At 48.4% G+C, this 20,689-nt stretch overlaps 6 protein-coding genes across 6 annotated transcripts; 2 read left to right on the forward strand and 4 right to left on the reverse strand.

Moving 5' to 3' along the window:
* Nucleotides 1-1,455: 1,455 nt before the first annotated feature.
* ARB_00287 (extracellular proline-rich protein) lies at nucleotides 1,456-2,313 on the reverse strand (the record flags this gene model as incomplete). The annotated part of the gene is made up of 1 exon (XM_003013423.1): nucleotides 1,456-2,313. The coding sequence occupies one exon, from the start codon at nucleotides 2,311-2,313 to the stop codon at nucleotides 1,456-1,458; it is 858 nt and encodes a 285-aa protein (XP_003013469.1).
* A 2,117-nt stretch (nucleotides 2,314-4,430) lies between these two features.
* Nucleotides 4,431-6,160, reverse strand: ARB_00288 (oxalate/formate antiporter, putative; the record flags this gene model as incomplete). The annotated part of the gene is made up of 2 exons (XM_003013424.1): nucleotides 4,431-4,581; nucleotides 4,707-6,160. 2 exons carry the CDS (start codon nucleotides 6,158-6,160, stop codon nucleotides 4,431-4,433), a joined length of 1,605 nt encoding a protein of 534 aa, XP_003013470.1.
* Nucleotides 6,161-9,884: 3,724 nt separating this feature from the next.
* On the forward strand, nucleotides 9,885-12,144 carry ARB_00289 (uncharacterized protein; the record flags this gene model as incomplete). The annotated part of the gene is made up of 6 exons (XM_003013425.1): nucleotides 9,885-10,125; nucleotides 10,277-10,376; nucleotides 10,567-10,737; nucleotides 10,820-10,969; nucleotides 11,030-11,457; nucleotides 11,516-12,144. The coding sequence occupies 6 exons, from the start codon at nucleotides 9,885-9,887 to the stop codon at nucleotides 12,142-12,144; spliced, it is 1,719 nt and encodes a 572-aa protein (XP_003013471.1).
* Nucleotides 12,145-13,125: 981 nt separating this feature from the next.
* ARB_00290 (uncharacterized protein) lies at nucleotides 13,126-15,347 on the reverse strand (the record flags this gene model as incomplete). The annotated part of the gene is made up of 4 exons (XM_003013426.1): nucleotides 13,126-14,347; nucleotides 14,417-14,661; nucleotides 14,734-14,778; nucleotides 14,907-15,347. 4 exons carry the CDS (start codon nucleotides 15,345-15,347, stop codon nucleotides 13,126-13,128), a joined length of 1,953 nt encoding a protein of 650 aa, XP_003013472.1.
* A 1,698-nt stretch (nucleotides 15,348-17,045) lies between these two features.
* ARB_00291 (uncharacterized protein) lies at nucleotides 17,046-19,757 on the forward strand (the record flags this gene model as incomplete). Its single annotated transcript, XM_003013427.1, has 1 exon — nucleotides 17,046-19,757. The coding sequence occupies one exon, from the start codon at nucleotides 17,046-17,048 to the stop codon at nucleotides 19,755-19,757; it is 2,712 nt and encodes a 903-aa protein (XP_003013473.1).
* Nucleotides 19,758-20,160: 403 nt separating this feature from the next.
* On the reverse strand, nucleotides 20,161-20,688 carry ARB_00292 (uncharacterized protein; the record flags this gene model as incomplete). Its single annotated transcript, XM_003013428.1, has 1 exon — nucleotides 20,161-20,688. One exon carries the CDS (start codon nucleotides 20,686-20,688, stop codon nucleotides 20,161-20,163), a length of 528 nt encoding a protein of 175 aa, XP_003013474.1.
* Nucleotide 20,689: the final 1 nt, after the last annotated feature.

Consider the following 20,689-nt stretch of genomic DNA (forward strand, 5'->3'; position numbering starts at 1 on the left):
AATAGAGAGTAGTTGAGGTCCCTGATAAGCAATAACCAGCTACAACCCCAAAAAAAGGAATCATTTTAACGAAACGGACGGCGTACAAGGAAAGTCAATATCCATTGTGAAAGAGTGCAATGAGGCGGCCCAAATATCCGGGGAGCATACCAATATTTCTTATTATTCTTGGTAAAAAGCGGAATCTCTAATATTTCCCCAACACCTAAAGCGATTTATATCATGTTCTGTATTAATTGCATGCGGTTGATATTTCGCGGAAATATCCATATTCCCCTACATCCCTTGGCGACATGCATAACCGTCCTCGTCCTCCCCTAAGCTTCACGAATCGGATTTCTGAAATTATGTGGGCGTTTTTTGGCGGAGAGAGTTTTGGCGAGTCTGAACTGTTTGTTATGCTTGTGTTTTCTTCTTTTCTTTTCTTTTTTTTTTTTTTTAACTTTGTTTCCCATCTGGTTTCTTCCGGCCTATTGTTATTGATCACCCCTCTGTTGCGCCTCTATTGCCTTATTTTCTTTGGTCCCATTTTTTTTTTTTATTCACCCTTTTATTTCCCTATTATTTGGTTGACTTTGCACTGTCTGTTGAACATACCCATTTTTGGTCATTTTTGCTCTATCTTTTCTTATTTGCAGATCGTTTTGCAGCAAAGAAGATTAGCCATTTACGGATGAGAAACAAGACTCTACTCTTATAGTCTATTTGCTTCTTAACCACTCAGTCTTTTTGTCTACCTCCCCTTGATCACATTGATAGGGAATTTTACTATTCGGGTCGTTTCTTTGATCATACCACCTTCTCTTAAGATCGCTGGACTGGTCATTGGCTATATAGTAATCTACAAGTCGTTACCTTGCTATGTAACATTACTCCTTGATTCCGTTATCGAACCTTCGTACACATTCGGATACACTATCCGATGCTTAAGCTGGATCTAATAAACGGAACACAGGAAGAGATCAAGGCTGCAGGGCTTTTTATGACACCTTTACTCTGCAGAGACTAAACTAGCTGGCTACTAGTTATGTCAGGTATAGGCCACCTACTACGATTATGTATTTACATCTTATGTGTGTGCACCTATGTATGTGCCCAAACAGTGACATTATAGTAACTACTTATACAATACGGCGATTTATTTTTGATACTAGGAGAATAAGCCTTAGATTGTGTTGTGAATTAGAATGGATGAAAATGCACCCAATAGTCAATTATGCAGTATATACTTTTAGTTATTATTCATAAAGGAGAGTCATATTTTATATACTATGCAGTCAATCGTAAAACATATAAGGCAATATGGGTAAGATAGGACCAGGGAGATGCTCGTTTGAAAAGGGGAAACAAACAGTGGTGACATAAACATTATAGGAGAATAACATTAAACAATACCAAGAAAGATACGTCGTAGATTAGTCCAGGTGTAACTGTTCATGCTCTACCAGTGCTCACTTAGTTCCACCATCGGCGATGGGGAGAGCCAGTTCCAGTGGGCTGTTGGGAGGTCAGAGTTGGGGGAGTATATGTAGTCATTGGGCCGGATGGCTTGGGACCACCAGTTCCGGTGCCGGATGGTGGTGGGTTGGACGTTGGGGGTGGAGTCTTTGTAGAAATAGTCGTCTCCGGGGGAATGGTGATCGTCTTGGTTCCCTCGTGGATATCAGTGATGGTGATGGTTTGGCATTTGCCACACTGACCGGGTGGAAGAGTCTGGGGCGGAACGACAATGGTACTAGTCCCCTCGTGGATATCGGTGATGGTATAGGTCTGGCAGCCAGGGCAATGGTGTGGTGGAGGAGTAGGCTCAGCTGGCGGAGGCGTGACAGGTGGGGCTTCGCAGCCGTCTCCGCGACATTCAGTGACGGTGACAGTGACTGTAGCCAGTGGTGGGCAGGTGAATGTTCCGCAGTTATCACCGTCGCAGGTTTGGGGAGGCTGCGTAGGGGTAGGCTCCGGGGGTGCATGGGTTTCAGTAACTGGATAGCAAGTGGTTGTAGTATAGGTGGAAGCAGTGAGCCAAGTGCTGTACCAGGTGTAGCCCGGGATGGTTGCAACGGGAGTAGAACAAGGAACAAATGTGGTGCGGGTGATGGTATCAGTTCGAGTAGTGGTGATGGTCTGAGTGCCCGGCACTGGAGGGCTGGGAGTAGGCGGCTCGGGGGTGGTCGTTGGAGGGTTGCCGGTTGTCATTGGGGGCGGCTGGTGGTGTCCTCCCGTCCCCCTGACTTCAATATCTGGATACTTGAAGCCAGGGCGGGCAAGGGTTGTGCCGGCAAGAGCAACGACGACGAGGGATATTAAAGCAACCATCTTGAGGGCGGAGTTGATCAATGGGCAGCAACAGCAGAGTAACGAAGGAAATATCTGTTATATAGGGAACAGTCAAACCAAGCGAGTGACGCGGCTCGAAACGAAGTGGTGAGGAAAGGGGAGGAAAGAGTATAGTATTCCTCCCAGTTATGAACTGAACGATAGTGGATTATGATAGAGAGAAAGGGGTATCAAGAGGGTATCAGCCGGGCAGGGCAGTTATATTTATACGCTTCTCTCCAGACGTATGTATGTATATACATCCAACGTCACCGGGGAGCGGCTGGCCTCGATCTCTCCAGCTCGAAGGCTTAGATCCAGAGCCATGTTGCTTTTCCACCGTATCCGAAGCTCCATCTAAGCTCGGGACTCCACCAGCCATGCCATGGCGTCTCCAGACAGCTAAAAGTAGCTGCAACCCAACCGGTTACCATGGCTCCGAGAGACCTGGGGTGCGCAAAGGGACGAACGCCTTAGGCACTTGTTCCGGTGGCTTCCTCGGCCAGACCCCATAGGCTGCCTGGGCCATCGAGCTCGCTACCGTGGTATTAGCTCACAATAGCATGGTATTTGTAGTGAGACAAAGCCCTGGTATCTGATGTGGTTGCCAGGTGAGACCCTTTTGGTTCCATCTACACCGTATTGTGGTACAGACAGGTGCGTTGCCTCAGGAGCCGCCTGGCTGAACCGCCAGACGTTACGGTGGGATTGCAACCTCCGGAGAGCTCGGTGTGCTCCGCATGCCTCGCCCAGCTTTGTTTCCGAGAGACGAAGGACATGCTCTCTACCCTGAAACGGGCTGATGTGTGCAGTCGCAGCCAGCGTCCTTCCTGCTCCCGATCCTGATTGAGTCCATCAAGACAGCCCAGGTGCGCCAGCCAGCGAGAGCGAGTTGAAATTTCTGTCCGCTGCCGGCCTGCCTCCACCCCCCGAAGCCTCTCCGTCAATAATTGCTCGATCCAGGCGGCCTTGGGCTGCCAAAAATCTGCTGTTGGATGGTTATGACGACAACATGTCTTGCATCCAACGGTGGGTGGGCGTCTGAAACACGAATCAGACGCCGCGCTATTCAGCCGGGCGACCTTGGTTTGCTCGATGGTTGGCCCCAGGCGATAACTATATAAAAAATATATATATATATATAAAATAGGTCGTGCTTATATTTTCTTTTTCCTCTTTTTGTTCTTTTTTTATGTTTTTGTTCATCCGAGTGAGCAAAGAGCTGTTTGGCCTCTCTATCAAGCTTTATGCTGCGCCCCAGGTGTTTGTCTGCTGGTTATTCTCCGAGATCAGCCTGCCTCTGCGGCAGCATGGACGGGAAGGCTACACAGTGTTTTGCGAGCCGATGGCCTTCTCAGCCCTACCGGACGGCCGTTACAAGTGTTTATCAAACGTCGAGCTTTCACTCACGATACAATTGCATGTTTTTGATCTGATCAATCATTCTCTCTCTGTCTCTCTCTCTCTCTTTTCTTTTTTCTTTTTGAAGAATACCCTAGTCTTGATATTAGACTACTTTCTTGCAGTAGTTGGATAGCTGTGAATAACATGAAGACCGTCTAATAGGGCATAGATCCCTCTAGTCACTCTTTGCATATGGCTTTCTCGCTTTGTTTGCACTAGGTCTCTCCCTTCATTGGGGGGTTTTCAGAGACGTATCTTGGTTCTTCAAAACTGCTGGTAGGTAGCTGCAGCTAAAACGGCATGACTCTGTCCCAGGCGTATACCCGGTGATTAAGGGCCTGGCCAACATGTATACTTCACATAGTTCTCAAACATATACGAGAAAGAAGCGCAGGAGGTCTGAGTTGGCGCCATGTTATGAACAGAAGCGAGGGAACAGCCAATAATATCTTTTTTTGGTGCATGCCATGATAGTAAGACCTAGCTAATAAGAGTCGGAACAGAGACATTAAACAAGTTTATGGTATACCCGAGATTTGACAACGCCGAATAACGGACTCATGATCAATGTATGCAAACGTCCAATGACGTGGAAAGCAACCTGTAACCATGCTTTTATATTATTGTAGGTGCAATAAACGGTTCCCCTATGATCCCCAGATTCCCAGATACTTAGAGGGCCACAACCCGAAAAGAAGGGTTTGGATATGGCATCAGTCTATTTTGAACGGGTTCCAGCCGACTCGAAGCACACGAGCTGCAATGAAAAATACTAGTCCTCCAAAGTAACAGCAACTCGTCCAAGTAATGAGGCCCCAGTATTCACCGCCATTACGGGTCAAGATGGATCCTCCAATGGGGATACTGGTAAGACATCTGTGTGATATAATTAGATTCGTAAAGATAAAATAAAAAAAAACAAGCAAAACACAGAACAATTGAACCGTTTGGGATGGACAGAACAGGAAGAGCTGGAATCATATACGTACCCAAAGCTGACAACGGTGTATGCCGTGGCATAATAACGCCCATAATTCTCTGTCTTGCATGTCTGGCCCACACACACTGGCGTTAGACCAATGTTACTACCACTCGAGAAGCCGAAGATAAAAGCGAATGATACCGTCATCGCAGTGTTCCCATTGGCCGGAAGCCATAGGCAAGACACAGAGAGTAGGCACATGAGGACAGTAACAATCATGGTATTGAAACGTCCCGTGTAATCGGATATATATCCGGGGACCCAACGGCCGAAGAAGGAGCCTACATTAAGGATGGCTAGAAGCTGGTAGGATAACCCCTTTGGCATGCCGTAATGAAGAGCATAGGAGGATATATATGTGAGGGGTACAAAGAGACCCCACTCTATGCAGAAAATACCGAGCGTGGTGCATGCAAATACTGGCTCCAGGAGAATACGGAGATCAGGCATGATATTCTCCATGGTAGCACGCTGTCTGGGCAGTCGTGATTTGACCAACATCAAGCCAGCACCAAGACTAACAAAGCATATCAAAGCCAATACGCGAGTAGACCAGGCGAATCCAATCTTGGTGAAGAGAGCATCTAGCACCAAAGGAAAGACAATACCTCCTACACTCCCTCCTGTTGCTGCTAGACCAGTTGCCCGGCCTCTAAGGCGAAAGAAATAGTGGCCAGGGTTAGCCACTGCTGGTGTGAACACCATCGAAGTTCCAGCTGCACAGACAACACCAAACACAACCATTATCTGCCAGTATTCAGTGCAAAATCCAAGAGCAATTAAGCTCCCAATGACAAGGGTCGAACCGACGAGGACAAGCCCCTTTGGGCCCTTTGCATCAAATATAGGGCCGATCTGAAGACCACCGAAGAAGATGAGGAAGGAAAAGACGCCAAAGATCCATGAGATGGTACTCTGATTGTAATCCTTGAGTTGATTCTCACTCAAATAAGCCTGGAAGGTCCCTATGGTGTTAACCAATCCAAAGGAGCCGAAAAGGCAGAGAAAACACCCAAATACCACCAGGTATGCCTCCAGCCCACCCTCGGGATACACATTGCCATCTGGATCTGTTGACATGCGAGAACCTAGCCGGGCGAGGTTCTCTGAATCCGCAGGCGGAGAAGGTTGTGACGATCTCGTACGGGACAGACGAACCGAGTTACCGTCCTGGTCCCTAGTTATGGCCTGGAATAGCAGTCCATTTCCTGCTAACGGAAGCGCCTTTTCGTCATAAAGGGGCTGTTCTCTTTCCTCCTCGTTAGATAGGGTGTCCAGGCCTTGCCTCGCACCAGCGTCCTGTGACTTCATCTCTGTTGCCGGAGCAGGGCCATCTGAGTCACTCTCGCATCCTGCGCCAGCAGTCTGCTCTGGATGGCCTGGATGGCCAGTGTTGTGGTGTCCCTCCTGATGAGAATCTGCATCTGCCCTCTCGGCAATCGGGTTGCTCTGAGATCTCATACTCCGGGTTGGACAAAACACCGCTCCCTTCACCAGACTCTGCCAGGGTGAATGATATTTATATATCCAGCAGTTGAGAGTACCCGCGGGGGTGTCCCTATCGGTGATGACAAGAAACGAAAGGAATATTCCCTTTCCGCCGGGCTCTTTTAGGAGTCAGTTGAATTTAGACGAGACGAAAGAAAAATATTCCGGGAGGCAAGAGTTGGTGGTTATCAGATCCATGGGAACCAACAACGGAGGTGGCCGCTTTAGCCGAGCGGTTTTTACTCCAGACATCGTGAGAAAAAAAAATAAGCATAAGGTCTGGAGGTGTTTGATAAGCATCGGGTGAGGGAGTGGACATTATTGTCCTTCATTCGCCCATGGGCTTTCAACTTGTGGGTTTCGGCAGATGGGAGATGCTTGATCCTTGCTTCAACACACTTCTAGCTAGCTCCTTAACATGCAGTTGGACATGTTAACTAACCATTTGGGAGTTTCCACAGGGACTGATAGAGTCTGACCGCCAACCAGAATTATCGTCCTGTCATTTATCGTGAAATCTGTGAAAAAGGGACACGAAAAAAGCCCTCTGTAACAAGCTTCAAGGGAGACAAGCCGCTATGTCAGTGGTCCCGGCAGTGTCGTTGAAGTTCACGGCTGGCGATGGCGAGCTCGGTCCGTTGGTGGCTTGCAGCAGCCACGCGGAAGCGCCCTTTGTCGCTGTGGTTGCTTTTTCCTTGCTGAGATGCCATCGCAAGCTGGAGTCTTAGCCAGCGGCACATGAACTCCTGGACGCTCCTTGAACTGAAAGCCTGGCGCTGGGGAGCACAGGGCCACCACGATAGCGAGCCCTCTCAGCGAACGAAATATATATCGTGTGTGCTTGCTTGAAGAGGCCTCTCTGGAGCAAAGGTGCAAAAAGAAACCATGCCATCATGTTTCAAGCCGACGAATTCAGCTAGCTTCGAGTTCGAGCACACGAGGTGTGTGCTGGTGATTCATTATTTCAGAGATTCCTTGAAACCCGATCCAATCGGGTTGCACTCTATCGGGTCCTGGTTATGTTTGTATCTGATCAGGCTGCACCGATTTTACTATCAGATAGAAGGAAAGGGGCAGGGAAAACGTCTGAGAACATGGTGTTCTGTACGGAGTAACTCTAGAGCAATAACTACTATCTCCTCGCGGAAATCTTCCTTGTCACTATGGTGTGAGAAGACACATAACCTATCACTATAATATGTCGTCGTACCTGGCACCGGCATTATTGAATATAGATAGGATATTGGCCTTGGGAGGCTTTTTGAACTACGAAGCAGGTTGTAGCCCTGTTTGCGTCCGATCTTCCTCCCAGAGATTCCCAGCCCTTTGGATGCAATTGACTTCTACCAGTCCCGTGCTGATCAATGGGCTTCCCGAGGAATACCCCGTCTCTTGCAGGTAACTAGTTATATCATATATATATTTATCAACAGGATATACGAGGTTATATTTAGATAACATAGTATTGTCATTTTGGCTGAAGAGCTGTACTCCATACTTAGTATAAAGAAGGATACGAACGATCTTCACATATGAAGAAGGCCAATATAAAGTACCTGGCTTTGCTATGATGATTACCGTCCGTCCTACATCTGGTCAATCTCGTATTAACCATGGATTTCCAGAGGAGACGTCAACTGGTTAGCCATACCTACGGAGTACGGAGTACATAATAATCGAAAAATAAGAGTCCCTGTCCATCACGAGGAAATCACCAAAAGAGGCAACCCGTAATGCTTTGCTCCCACCCTCCCTGGTATTAGCAGGCTGAACAGCAGACCAGATGGATGGGTGTATCGTGGCGCATCATCACACCCCTTCTTAACGGCGTCACGAGCATGCTGTCGATTCTCCCCCATCAACACTTGGGAAGATGTGACGGACCTTTCCGTACCACATGGGACCGCCGCAGCGATGGCTTCCTGTTCCCCTCCAGGTTCGCTTGTGCTGCCCTTGTACCTGACTTGACGTCATTATCAAAGCAGTTTTGACGAAACTCGGTGAACGCAACTATATTTTGGCCGAAGCTCCTCGGTGTTTGCCGCCGCGGAGCGAGTGCAGAGATTTTTTTTTTAGCCCTTTAAAAATTCTTCGCCAGCTTCCCTTCCCTGGCTTAATGTCCGCATCCCCACCCGCGGTTTGCTGTAACTCCAAGGGCTGCATCCTTTTTATGCAGTGGCGCCTCGGCCATTGCTGCGGCACTTTTCATTGGTGGGAAGCCAATGTAACGTGACACTGTCTGAGTTGACTTTTGGTATGACGTAATACAGTTGCTTAGCGCTCATTGGCAGGACGAGGAACAAAGCTTTTTCCGAGTCCGAGCTCACGGATGCCAAGAAAGCCAAGGCGATGAAGGAAGCTTACTAAGCACTCTCCTTTGACGTCCAAGAAAAAGCAATATCAAAGAGCAAACTCCATCTCCAGACAGAGAGAGGCAGCCATGCATCTGTGCAGACAGAATGAGCGTTGGCAAGACAGAGCGAAAAGAGGGAAATAAGAGTAGGGAATCTAATCATGGCTGAAGGCAGATGCAGACTACTCCGGAGGCAGGGATGAATCTTCCCTCTGAATGGATATATGGCTCAGGAAGAGATCGCCACTTCCTTGCACCCTCCTGGCTCCGTACCTTAAGAATCAATAATAATAAGAGAGGACCAGTTCTTTGGTTCAATTTATGGCCAAAATTCAAAACTCCCCCCGTCTTGCTTACCTATCAGGGAAGAACCGAACCTTCGTGATGAGGTTGCCTTCGCCCGGCAGCCTTTGATCTTGTGCTCCTGCTCGACGGCCTGCAGCGATATATAGAAGCACCATCAAAATCACCCCAGCTCACACCCTGTCGCTCGGGGATCCATATACGAGCACTGCTCTCCCTACCCTATGACATAATAGTGAGAATGAAAACGGAGAGACGCACTAGCATCAAGAGAACTCCACCCCTTTCTCCCATGTAGAACTCCACCGCCTGCACAGCCAATCAACTTGACAGGATCCGCCCATTTCAACCCGCTCTCATGCTTTTCTGCCCATGGCTTCGCCCTGTTGCTTTTTTCGCCTCTTAATTTCAGCCTGGGTCTGAATCGTCTGATTCGTGAAACACGCAGATATATAACAACCGGCGTCACCATGCCTCTGCATTTATAGAGGCCTTCCTTTCTCTCCCTCTCCCTCAAGTCCGACCATTTCTTTGGCTCACAATCCCCTGGACCGGTATACACAGCCGTCTTCACGTTTCGGAAGGCAGACGGTGCATATACACGGCACCCGCCAGCTTATTACAGCTACACGTGGAGGAGAAGCTCACCGACCAGCGGATATACAGCTTTTCATTATATTTTTGGAGATACAGTTAGTTGGATAACTACTCTTCAGAAATTCCTTTTCGTTCACTATTGGCCCCAATTGCCATTCTCAGCTGGCTCATCGTTCCACGTGCAATTATCATCACTCAAGTGCAAACTCATCGCCCTTTCCTCGGAATATCTTCCAGCACTCCCATCGCACCGACGGCCCGGTTCTAGCTATAGCAGCCCAGACGCAGCCTCTGTGTGAAATTCACCAGTTCCCAGTAGCCATATACTGTACTGACGAAAGCGCCAACAAACCCCATATCCCACTTCGAAAAGTCCCATTATCGTGCCCAAACGCAAAGCTCAACAGTTTCCCATCTGGCCCAAAGCAACAGTAATCACTCACCATGCCGTTTGTGAACCCGTTTGCGAAGGAGCAAAAGTCCTTCCCTGGAGTCCTAATACCACTGTCCGGTGGCTCGCCAACAAGTAAAATTCCAGCGAAAAAGAAATCCGTAGGTGGCACCTTTGACGAAGAGGGTGCCGCCAGCCCCCCACCGGAATATGAGACCGAATTAACCCTTGAGGCTCTGAGAGCTGAGGTTGAGGCTGCTGTTGTCTCCACCGGCCAGGACACTGCATACGATAGTACGTTCTAACTATTTTGAGATTTCCCTTAACCCTTTTTTGCTGTACAGGCTAGACGAAAGAAACGTCAAATTCGTCTAGCTTGGCCAAACCAGTAGATTATATACTACTGTATGCAAAGAACTAAGTCTAATCAATATGTCCTTTTTAGGAAAATCTATGGTCATTAATCGAGCAGTTCAAGATATTGGAATGGGCCGCTATCAATGGCAATTGTTTGTCCTGTGCGGATTTGGCTGGTTTGCAGACAAGTATGTCCTTTTCTGAGTCGCGTATAACCTAATTTTATGTCTATATAAGCTAATACGGTACTATTTACAGTTTATGGCTTCAAGTAAGCAACTACGTGCTGTCATGCATTTAGTGAAAATGCTAGTTAACAGGTTCCATTTAGGGTGTTGCCCTCACACTGCCGAAACTGTCTCTCGAATTTGGTGTTAGCGAATCTCATGTTCGATTCACCACTTGTGCTCTGTTCATTGGTCTTTGCCTTGGATCAATCATCTGGGGAACCGCTTCCGACATCATTGGACGTCGCCTTGCTTTCAATATGACTCTCTTCCTGTGCGGCGTTTTTGGAATTGCAGTTGGCGGTAGCCCAACTTGGATCGGGTATGTATAACCTTCATGACTTATTGCATCTGACAAATGATCCACAAAGAAGTTCCCCTTGCTAAACTTACTTTGTTTCTAGTGTCTGTGCTATGTTTGCATGTCTCGGTTTGGGTGTAGGTGGAAATCTACCTGTTGATGGTGCTCTGTTCCTTGAATTTCTCCCCTTCGCGTCTGGAAACCTCCTGACTATGCTCAGTGTATGGTGGCCTGTTGGCCAATTGGTTGCCAGGTAAGCCGCGGAATCTCCTCCATGTATATCGTTCTTCACACTAATTATGTTTCCCTACAGTCTTATCGCATGGGGTCTTGTACCAAAGTATACTTGTGCTGAAGGTCTACCTTCCTGCCATCTTGCGCCTGCTCCATGCTGTGCAAAGGAAGACAATATGGGGTGGCGATACTTGACTTATATCCTTGGAGTTCTTACATTCCTTATGTTCTTGTCTCGTTTCTTCCTATTCCACCTCTTTGAATCCCCCAAATTCCTTCTCTCTCGTGGACGTCAGGAAGACGCTGTTGCCGCCGTACACGGAATTGCGTATAAAAATGGAGCAAAAACTTGGCTTACCGTGGATATCCTCAATGAAGTTGGAGGACATCCAGATGAAGTACAAAGCCAGAAGCTAAGCACTGCCGAGATCATCAAGAGACAGCTGAACAAATTCTCTGGAGAACGTATCGCCCCGCTCTTCGCAACCAAGAGCCTTGGATTTACTAGTAAGTATTTTCATCACCCTATCTTCAAGAAATAGTTGGAAGCTGATGATTCCTATAGCTGTCCTTCTGTGGTTTTGCTGGGCAACTATTGGAATGGGCTACCCTCTTTTCAATGCTTTCTTGCCACAATATCTTTCTCAGGGTGGTGGTGACAAATATCCACCCCCAACCACTTATACCGGTATGTTTGCTACCATATTTACTCGACTGTTCCTATGGCTAATAAAATGTGAAACAGTATACCGTGACTATGCCATTACTTCCATAGTTGGTGTTCCTGGCTCCCTGATTGCCTGCTACACCGTCGACATCCCTTATATTGGACGCAAGGGTACTATGGCCATTTCTACCATGATCACAGGAGTTATCCTGTTCTGCTTCACGATATCTCCTGACCCCAAAGTTCGCCTGGCATGCACCTGCCTTGAGGCCTTCTTCCAAAATATTATGTACGGCGTTTTATACGCCTACACCCCTGAGGTTTTCCCAGCACCCAATCGTGGTACCGGAACTGGTATCGCCAGTTGTCTTAACCGTATCTGCGGGCTACTGGCACCTATTGTTGCCATCTACGGTGGTGATGCAAACCCTAAGGCGCCTGTGTATGCATCTGGTGGCCTCATGTTGGCTGCATTTGTTGCTATGGTACTCCTTCCAATTGAGACTAGAGGCAAAGCATCTCTCTGAAGAAACTATGGCTGAGTGTCATTATCTGGATGATTATATTGTTGTTCTTTGTGGGAGAAGTATAGAGCGAGAATAGAAGAGGGTGAAGGAATGCGTCAGACAGAAAGTCTGGTTGCAGGCATCGCGAGCGAAACGATTTGTCTTTACGGTTCATGTTTATTTTCATGTCTATTGCTTACTATACCCAGTTGGAAGGTAGCTCGTTTACTTTTTTATGAATAGAAAAACGAATTTATTTATCTCCTTTCTCATCTAAATCACATACATGATCTAATGTCTTCTAAATTGTATTTGTCTTTACTTAATCACATACTTCCTCTTCTTCTACATCTTATTTCAGTTATGTCGAAGTCTCGAATACGCGTAATAAGCGTAACTAAGTCACCCCATGTACGTACATACCATCAACCCATAGATAGGCTGCACCGCCGAGACCTCGATATTGTGATTTATCAAATCAAATGCAACCCAAAAATCAGGAAGCCCTTCGAATTTTGCTCCAACGCGCCCCTATCTATTATCCCGGCGTGGGAAAAAAAAAAGAAAAAAGGAAAAAGACAAAGAAAAAAGAAAAAAAAAGAAAACAAAACAAAATACAGCAACTTGGGTAAGAGTACAAACAGTCTGTATAAACATTTCCTACTCCTTCCAAGCAAACGGTAGAGTAGGAGTGATGGTATGGTTATGGAAAAAGCCATATCAATTGTATGTACGGAATATTTCAATGTCTAGTGCTGGGAAGGTTCAGTTAGGTTTGGGGTTGTAATTGAATGAATCCATAACATAACATGACATGACATCACAGAAAAATCAAAATGAAATGGGCATTAAAAGAAATCATTGCTGGGCATGCACACATAAAAAAAAATAAGAGGGCGACCGAGGAGCCTGCAAGATGCAGGGTAGGGAATTGAGTGACGAGAGTGAGGTGGGAGACTTGGGGGATGAGGTAGCTCTTATTTGGATGAGGGCTAATGGGAATCAAGACACGGGTTGTCCAGCCATCCTCCTTCCTCTCCTTCCTAGTAATGTGGCATTATCTAGGCTGAGTTCGAATGGCTGTTGTGCTGACCGAGCTGCGTTTTCTCTGGCAGCAGCTGCTACAGCTGCGCTGTGTTGGCCATAGCCGCCTTGCTGATATTGTTGACGGCCTCGTTGTTGTTGTTGCTGTTGCTGCCTGGCAGCAGTTGCGCCGGCCGCACGACGGGCTTGAGCAGCTGCGCTCATTTGCTGTGATTGTTGACTTGTACTGATATTGGTACCACGTAATTTGCTCTCAACAGCAGCTACGTCAGGGTTATATCCGGTGGGTTGTTGCCGCTGTTGACCTCCCTGAGCTCTGTTGTAAGGCATGGTTGGGATGGGGTTGCCTCCATGGTCATAATAACCGTGTAATTCAGAGTCATCACCGCTATACTCTTGTTGCTCGGCAGGTTCGACTTCACTAAGGGGATCGAGAGCTGCGCCTCGGTATCCGACTTTGAAACCGGCTTTGCGGCGTTTGGCCTCTTCTTCTTGTCTGTGAACAGCGTATCCGACATCAAAGACCTCGCGTAGATTCATAGCACCGGGGGAGCGGAAGTCAGCGCGACGAGCATTGGGATCAATGCCAGCAAGTGGCGCTTCAAGGATCTTGTTATGGGAAACCAGAGGGGTGGCAAGTGGAGGGGCATCATCAGCGGCAGTGGTCTCTTCGTCTGTCTCTCTAATCCAGGGGTGTGCAAGGAACTCTTTTATGGTATAACGTTTGTCAGGGTCAACGGTGAGGAGATGTGAAACTAAGTCCTGCGCAGATTTAGATATGTCGTCCCACCAAGGGGAGAGGAAGGTGTATTGCCCACGCGCAACCTTCTCTGTCAGTGCTTGGATGGATTCGTCATAAAAGGGCGGGAAACCACATAGCAGAGTGTAGAGAACACATCCTAACGCCCACATGTCAACCGATTTAGAGTAGCGCTCATCTTTGACAATTTCTGGGGCGGTATAGCCGACAGTACCGCAGGGGGTCATGGTTTCGCTATCCCAGATGACCTTTGATAGGCCAAAGTCTGCAACTTTGATCACTCCGATGCCGCCGGACCCAACTCCAGGAACAAATTCACCTTCGTCAACCTTGTCTTCGTCACCTGGGGCTGGTGGCTTGGGGTTTTTGGTGGGAGTAAATGGTGCTGGATAGAAAAGCAAGTTTTCCGGTTTTATGTCACTTCAAAAAGATCAGTCATTGCATAAACAAGTAGTGCAGATTATACGGGGTGGAAGTGTTAGATCTAACCGATGAACAACACCAGATTCCTCGTGCAAATACTCTATCGCCTTCGCCACCTGTACGATAACATGGCGGGCTAGGTTTTCACTGAAATAGGTCAAACGAACGATCTGGTGGAACAACTCCCCCCCGGGACATAGCTCGAGGACGATGTAGTAGAATTGGGGTGATTCCGAAAATTCTATCAGTTTGACTATGTTTGGATGGTCAAGTTGGCGCATTATTTGAACTTCTTTCAGTATACTCGCACGCTAAGAGTAGTGTTAGAATAACTAGATCGATGGTATGCAGTGGTCTGACGATATATGGAAGGGTGTTCTCACCTCCACCTGCTTCTTCTTGATGCTCGGGTGAAGGTGATCAATGCCCTAAGAGGAGACCCCCAAAGGCACACCGGTTGGCAAAGAACGAAGAGAAAAAAAAAAAATGTTTACGGGAGCTAGTGTAATGGGATTGGGTATTTTGCCTGAATAGTAGCGCGGCATCCCGGACATACCTGTTTGGAGCTCATCTCAAATTTCCTGACGACCTTGATAGCAACTTCCCCTGACTGTCCAGACTTGTATCGCGCGCGGTAGACGTTGCTGAAGGCGCCATCACCCATCTTCTCAACGAGGACGTATCGTTCTAGGCCGGGGTAGGTGGGCAGCTTGGAACGGTTGAGCTTCTCCTCCGCAATAATCTGCTCGATCTCTTGTTCATGGGCTCTGGCCTGGTTCTTCGTAGTAGTGGCCGATGCGGCCTTATTCGAGCGCTGATGTTGATCGATAGCATCAAGGGTGCCAGTGGCCATGCCGGGCTGATACTGCGGCTGCTGTTTTCGTTGGGATTCTGCGTGGACGGCTGTGACGTTGGTGGTAGGCTCACCATGGGCAACAGACATACGGGCCTGTTTCCCATGGCGGATGAAGTTCTTGAGGTTTTGTATTGTACTCATGATGACAGGATGTGCTTTTTCTTTTCTTTTTTATTATTATCGTCGTCCCCTTGAGATGTGAGCGCAGACAAGGGGGGAGGGCTGATGATGGGGGAGGGGCGGGTAGTACGGCGCGGCTGCTACAGCCAGGCCTCTCTGTTTTTTTTTTTTTTTTTTTTTTTTTTTTTCTTCTTCTTCTTCTTCTTTCTTTGGGAGGGGGTAAAGTGGAGGGCAGCAAAGGAAAGAAAAGGCCGGTCTGGGATGCTGAGAGTTGCCTGGCCCTTGTGACAGTTCCGTGTCTCTCGAGTGACTGTTACTGACTGTCTGGCTGATGATCTCCTGTGACTCCGATGCAGACGGGAGATAAGCGAGTGACGGGGCGAGGAGCCTATTGTTTTATAAGGAGAGGGAGAGGCCAGCAGAAGGAGTGAGATCTGGGATGTTGACGTCAGTTAAGTGGACACTTTGATACTTGAGTTGCTTAGTGCGCAGGGCATGGAGGGACGAGGAGGGCCCTGCAGCTTCTCCGTGGCCTCTCTCGGGTTTCTCGGTCGCCTCGGTCACTGGGTTGCTCGCCGCAGCGTTTGCAGAGACAGCCGGCCTTGGTCTATCGCGTCCTCACCCTCACCGTCGCCGTCCTCCTTGCTTGTCTTCTGCTTCTTCGTCGCTATTCTGTGCCTTTTGTTGCTTTTTCTCGTCTTTCTTGTGGCTTGATGTCCTTTATTTCCCATTTCGGACGAGTATCACGTGAAAATAACTTGTCTTAGTAATATAGTGGCTGAGATAATAAATTTGATGACTAAGTAACATGACTAATCAGGTACAAATTCCCACCCCCGAAAGGGCAACTTACGACTTCAATCCATTCAACGTCAGGTGTGAAACGACGATCAGCCGAACAGGGAGACGAGAGCTAGAAGCAAGGACAAATAGAGGCCGGAGACGAAAGCGACAGAAAAGCAGCTGTAGGATATACAAAAAGCAAGGTCACGGAACAGCCACAGATACAGGAGAACCCGGTGACACGGCATAACCAGGAAAGATAAGCAGCAAGGAGAGAGAGGGTGGCTAACATCACTGCTTGCTTTTTGCCCTTCCATGCTCTCGCTCTCTAGAAGCTAGACACGATGTATTAGTTCATCAGCAGAACTTGGAACACGTTGACCAGCCCTGAATACACGAAGACGCGAGGTTGAAGGCTGGAGAGACGACCGGAGAAGAGGGGACCCGCGAGTGCTTATCTTGGGCAGTGCATATATACGGAGTACTGGTGCCAGGGTTGCAGCTCCCCCTTGAGCGCGCATTTGTCTGTCCTCGTTTCAAGCCGGCTCGCATGTCCTGTCCCTCGCTATTCGATATCTCACCTCGTTGTCTTCCATTTCTCACCCAGACAACACGGCTTACTTGGTACCAGTCACTCCTTAGGTGCCATTCCACACGCTCCTTCAGTATCACCACTCATCCAGCACATTGACAGCGCTACCTTCAGCAATATCGAAAAATTGCCGTTCATTGGTCCGCCCTCCTGGTGAACTCTCCGTGTTTCCGAAAGCATAGCATACCATAGCACGTCGGTGTGCTGGTGAGCCTGTTCTGAACGTCTCTGCTCCGTGATGAAACGGAACCTCCACGTCCCCTACTCGGCTCGAACCTGACAACGATAAAACCGTGTTATGTTCTTTGGGGATATTTGAAGTAAAGATATTGTCTCCTGGGATAATGGCGGCCGCAATCGACATTGCCCAGAGACGTGAGGGCAGAGACAAACCTCTTTTGAAATCTCACAAAGTCTTACCGCGACGACGGGACCTTGTCAGCGCATATTCTCCCGCGTGCGCTGATGATGATACCGGTGGTGACATAAATAATGGGCCCGCGTACCCTCCTACACGTACACTTCCCCTAACTCCACCCGCCATCACCCTTGAAGACCAGAAACCCCTTGAGATTTCACACGACCAAGATGCTGAAACTCATCTTGACCCGCAAAATACCATAACACCTTCAAACGGAATAAAACCGCTCACTCCAGATATTACCCCTCCTCGCATCATCTCTCGCTCTAAGAAACGAGACGGGCAGAGCCAGCGTTTCCCGTCTGCATCTTCAAGAACGACCTCCTTTGCGACAGCCAAAGAATCCTTATCCTCTGATGAGGAGACTGAGAGGTCCAAACCCACTTCTCTGTTACCCAGTAAACATGGACCGTCACTCTCCTGGCGCAATACAGCTGGTAGTCATACAACCACTGATGAGGCCCATAATGACAGAAATGTGCAAGAGCCTAAGCAAGACCGCCAGCTGTTCGATACAAACGAATTACAAGTACGCAAACGTGGCGAAAAAAGAAGCTCATCCGGCTTAGGCCATACTCAGTCTTCTCATCAAGAGTATTCCCTTTCTCGTATTCATCATGGAAGCCTCCGGGGACGAACCCGGAACGAGAATAGCAGTGGCCCATCCAACTCAGTTGAAGCCTTTGCCGCCAGCATCGGCTGCCGAAGCGAAGGTGACATGGAGAATAATAACCCAGGGCACGTACGCTGTATTTCAACCGCATCAACCACCACCATTGAAGCCATTGTGATCGATTCTCCGCCGCAAAAGAAAAGGACACTTCGACATACTGAGAAGAATGACTCCCTTCGATCTGTCAGCACGCCAACACCCAGCACACCATCTGTGACCAAGCCGTTGCAGTCGCTGCCCCTGTCACAACCACGTCTGACTCACAAACGAACTCGGATCACTGATGAAAATCGCTGGAGCATTGCATCTGACATGTCAGGGGCTACAACCAGTACAGCCATAACTTTCACTAAACCCAGGAAAGTCGAGGATATCATTCGTGTGGTTGTTATCCCTCAGCGTCGGTCATCGCTGCAGACTACCGCACCGCCTAGACCGGTCTTACGCTCATTGCCTCCGAATCACCGCAGACCTTCTACTGCGCCAGATTCGGCCCCAGAGTCATCCCAAAGCCCACGCAGACATAGGCGCACCATGTCCGAGTCCCTACCCTCCACGTCTAGTGTGCCTAATGCTTTTAAACCAAAAATTCCCACGCGACGGTCTTCTCTGTCTGCTCCCACGAGCAGAAACACCTCCCGAGCAGGCTCAATATCAGGTAATAGCTCTCGCGTGCCTGTTACAGTCGTTGGTTCTGAGAATAAAGCTGTTCTCGACTCTAAGACTCTGCCACAACCCCCTTCGGAGTTTGTTAACCCACAGCCTCAAAACCTAGGGTCCGAAGGTACGGGAGTCTTGTCGGATCTCATCCCAAAGCCGCTTCGTCTGTCTACGACTTCTATGCCCACACCACAAATAGTTCTTCCCCCAGATTCACCTGTTCGTGATCACGAGGATTCCACCCGCCAGCCAACTCCACCAGCTGGATCTTCAACTCAATTTCAGCGTTCTATTGAGTCGTTATCGTGTTCTCCTGGGCCTGTAGAAATAAGCCAGGCAACAGCAGTTCCTTTTTTTGCCCATAATAACAAATCCCTACTGGTTGTTGAACATCCACTTTGTGAAGCTCGACCCAGGCCACCCATGATTTCTCTAGATCATGTTGAATCCCCCCTTAGATACCCTCGTGCTGCGCCCAAACCCCCGGGTTCAGATCCGCAAGATGTCCCGTTGATCCCATTAAAGCGTGCAAACACAGTGCCGTCAAGGCCCCGGCCCCCACTTCCAATGCAAACGGATAGTAGTAGTGGTACTGGCGGTGGGATTGTCCGTCGTCTCAGCTTGGCTCGTCGGAGATTTAGTTCCTCTAATCGTGCTTCAACTGCAGATTCGATACCTGCTACTGATGCTGCGAAAGATATTAGAAGTACGACACATCGTGTACGCAACAGGATGGCAGGCAAGAAGCTGGATAGCAAAAAGCATCCGTTTTGGCGTCCGTATGGATTCTGGCAAGACTACGACGACGAAGGCACCACCAGTAGACGCGGCAGTCTTAAATCCAATATATTCATCCCCAAAACAACCACCACGATAACCGCCGGAAACGACTTGGATTCCAATGGATACGAGAGCGGGCAATACGTTAGCAACACACTTGGTATTCCTTACAACCGCACGCCGTTCCAAGGCCCTATCTCCATGATCCGGCGTGTCTCGCAGCGTTCCCGGTCTCGGTCTAAGCCTAGTCGTGTTATTAAATCTCCATCCAACAAAACTAGCCTGTTCTTAGTCTCCGAATATCGTCAAGGGAAACGTGTACGCTCCTTCCGTCCTTTGCATGAAGTGCAGGACTGGATCGCCCGTACTCGCCAACGCCGTGAACAAGAGAAACTCGAGGCTCGTCGGGAGAAGCTTCGCCGAGCTATCGGAGGGAACGTTATTGTCGACTACACCAGTGTCGCCTCCACAATGGACCCAGAGAGTGTCTTTGCTCCGTCTCGAAGGGAGAGAATTGAATAAACCCTTGCATCACCCACGAAACTAGTTATGCCAGCTGAACGAATTATGATACCACGAATGAATTGTAAAAAGTAAGACGAGATTGCCGGTGCCCACACCATTTTATTACCAACATATGCTTTACGATGATACATTTCATGCTTTGATAATGACAGCGCGGATTTTCGATCTCCTTCACTTGCATTATGATGATGATTGATGACGACGACGATGATGATTTTATTTTGATCCTGATTTTCCCCTCCCACCTTTTTTAATGTCTATATGCATCGCTTTGCTTTCAGTGTTACAAGGAAGCCTTTCCATTTTCCCCTGAGTTCGAGGTTTACGCTTCTTCTGCTTCTTTCTTTCCCATACACGTAATATTTAAATACTGGAATTGAAGTTTTAATAGAGCTCTTTATCACTCGTTATTCTGTCCTATAGTGTGCGTTGCAGTACTGAGCTTGGATCCCTGTAGCTTCAGCATACGGTCTCGCAGATCCGGGTCGAGAAACGGTTGAGGGGCCTGAGAGGCATCGAACTCCGTAGTCAACGTTTCTTCGTCGGTTTTTAATGGCGATCTGGTCGAGGTAGAGGTAGAGAGCATCTGGATATCCGCTGGCCGTCGTGATGGATGAAGACAGCGGGCTGTCGAGCGTTTCTTTAGTGCGACGGGCTTTCCCTTGGACACCACCATCTCTCCGTCTGCACAGGAGTCCTCTTCCGTTTCTCGGTTCTTCTCCTTCGCCGTGATGTTGGCCGTTTCTCCCTCGTCCCAGGCTTGACCTTCACCTCTCCCGTCGGACATCTCGGTAACTAGCCAGTCAACCAAACTACTAACTAGCTTGTTAACTCCTCCGTGCTTAGTGCTGCGAAAAATGCCCGTAGGTCGAGTCATGTGACTGGCAGCAATGGATGGAATCAATCGACAAAGACGAGTTCGACTCATC

The sequence above is a fragment of the Trichophyton benhamiae genome (genome assembly GCF_000151125.1).
Source record: "Trichophyton benhamiae CBS 112371 chromosome Unknown contig00070.0, whole genome shotgun sequence".
Classification (NCBI taxonomy): domain Eukaryota; kingdom Fungi; phylum Ascomycota; class Eurotiomycetes; order Onygenales; family Arthrodermataceae; genus Trichophyton; species Trichophyton benhamiae.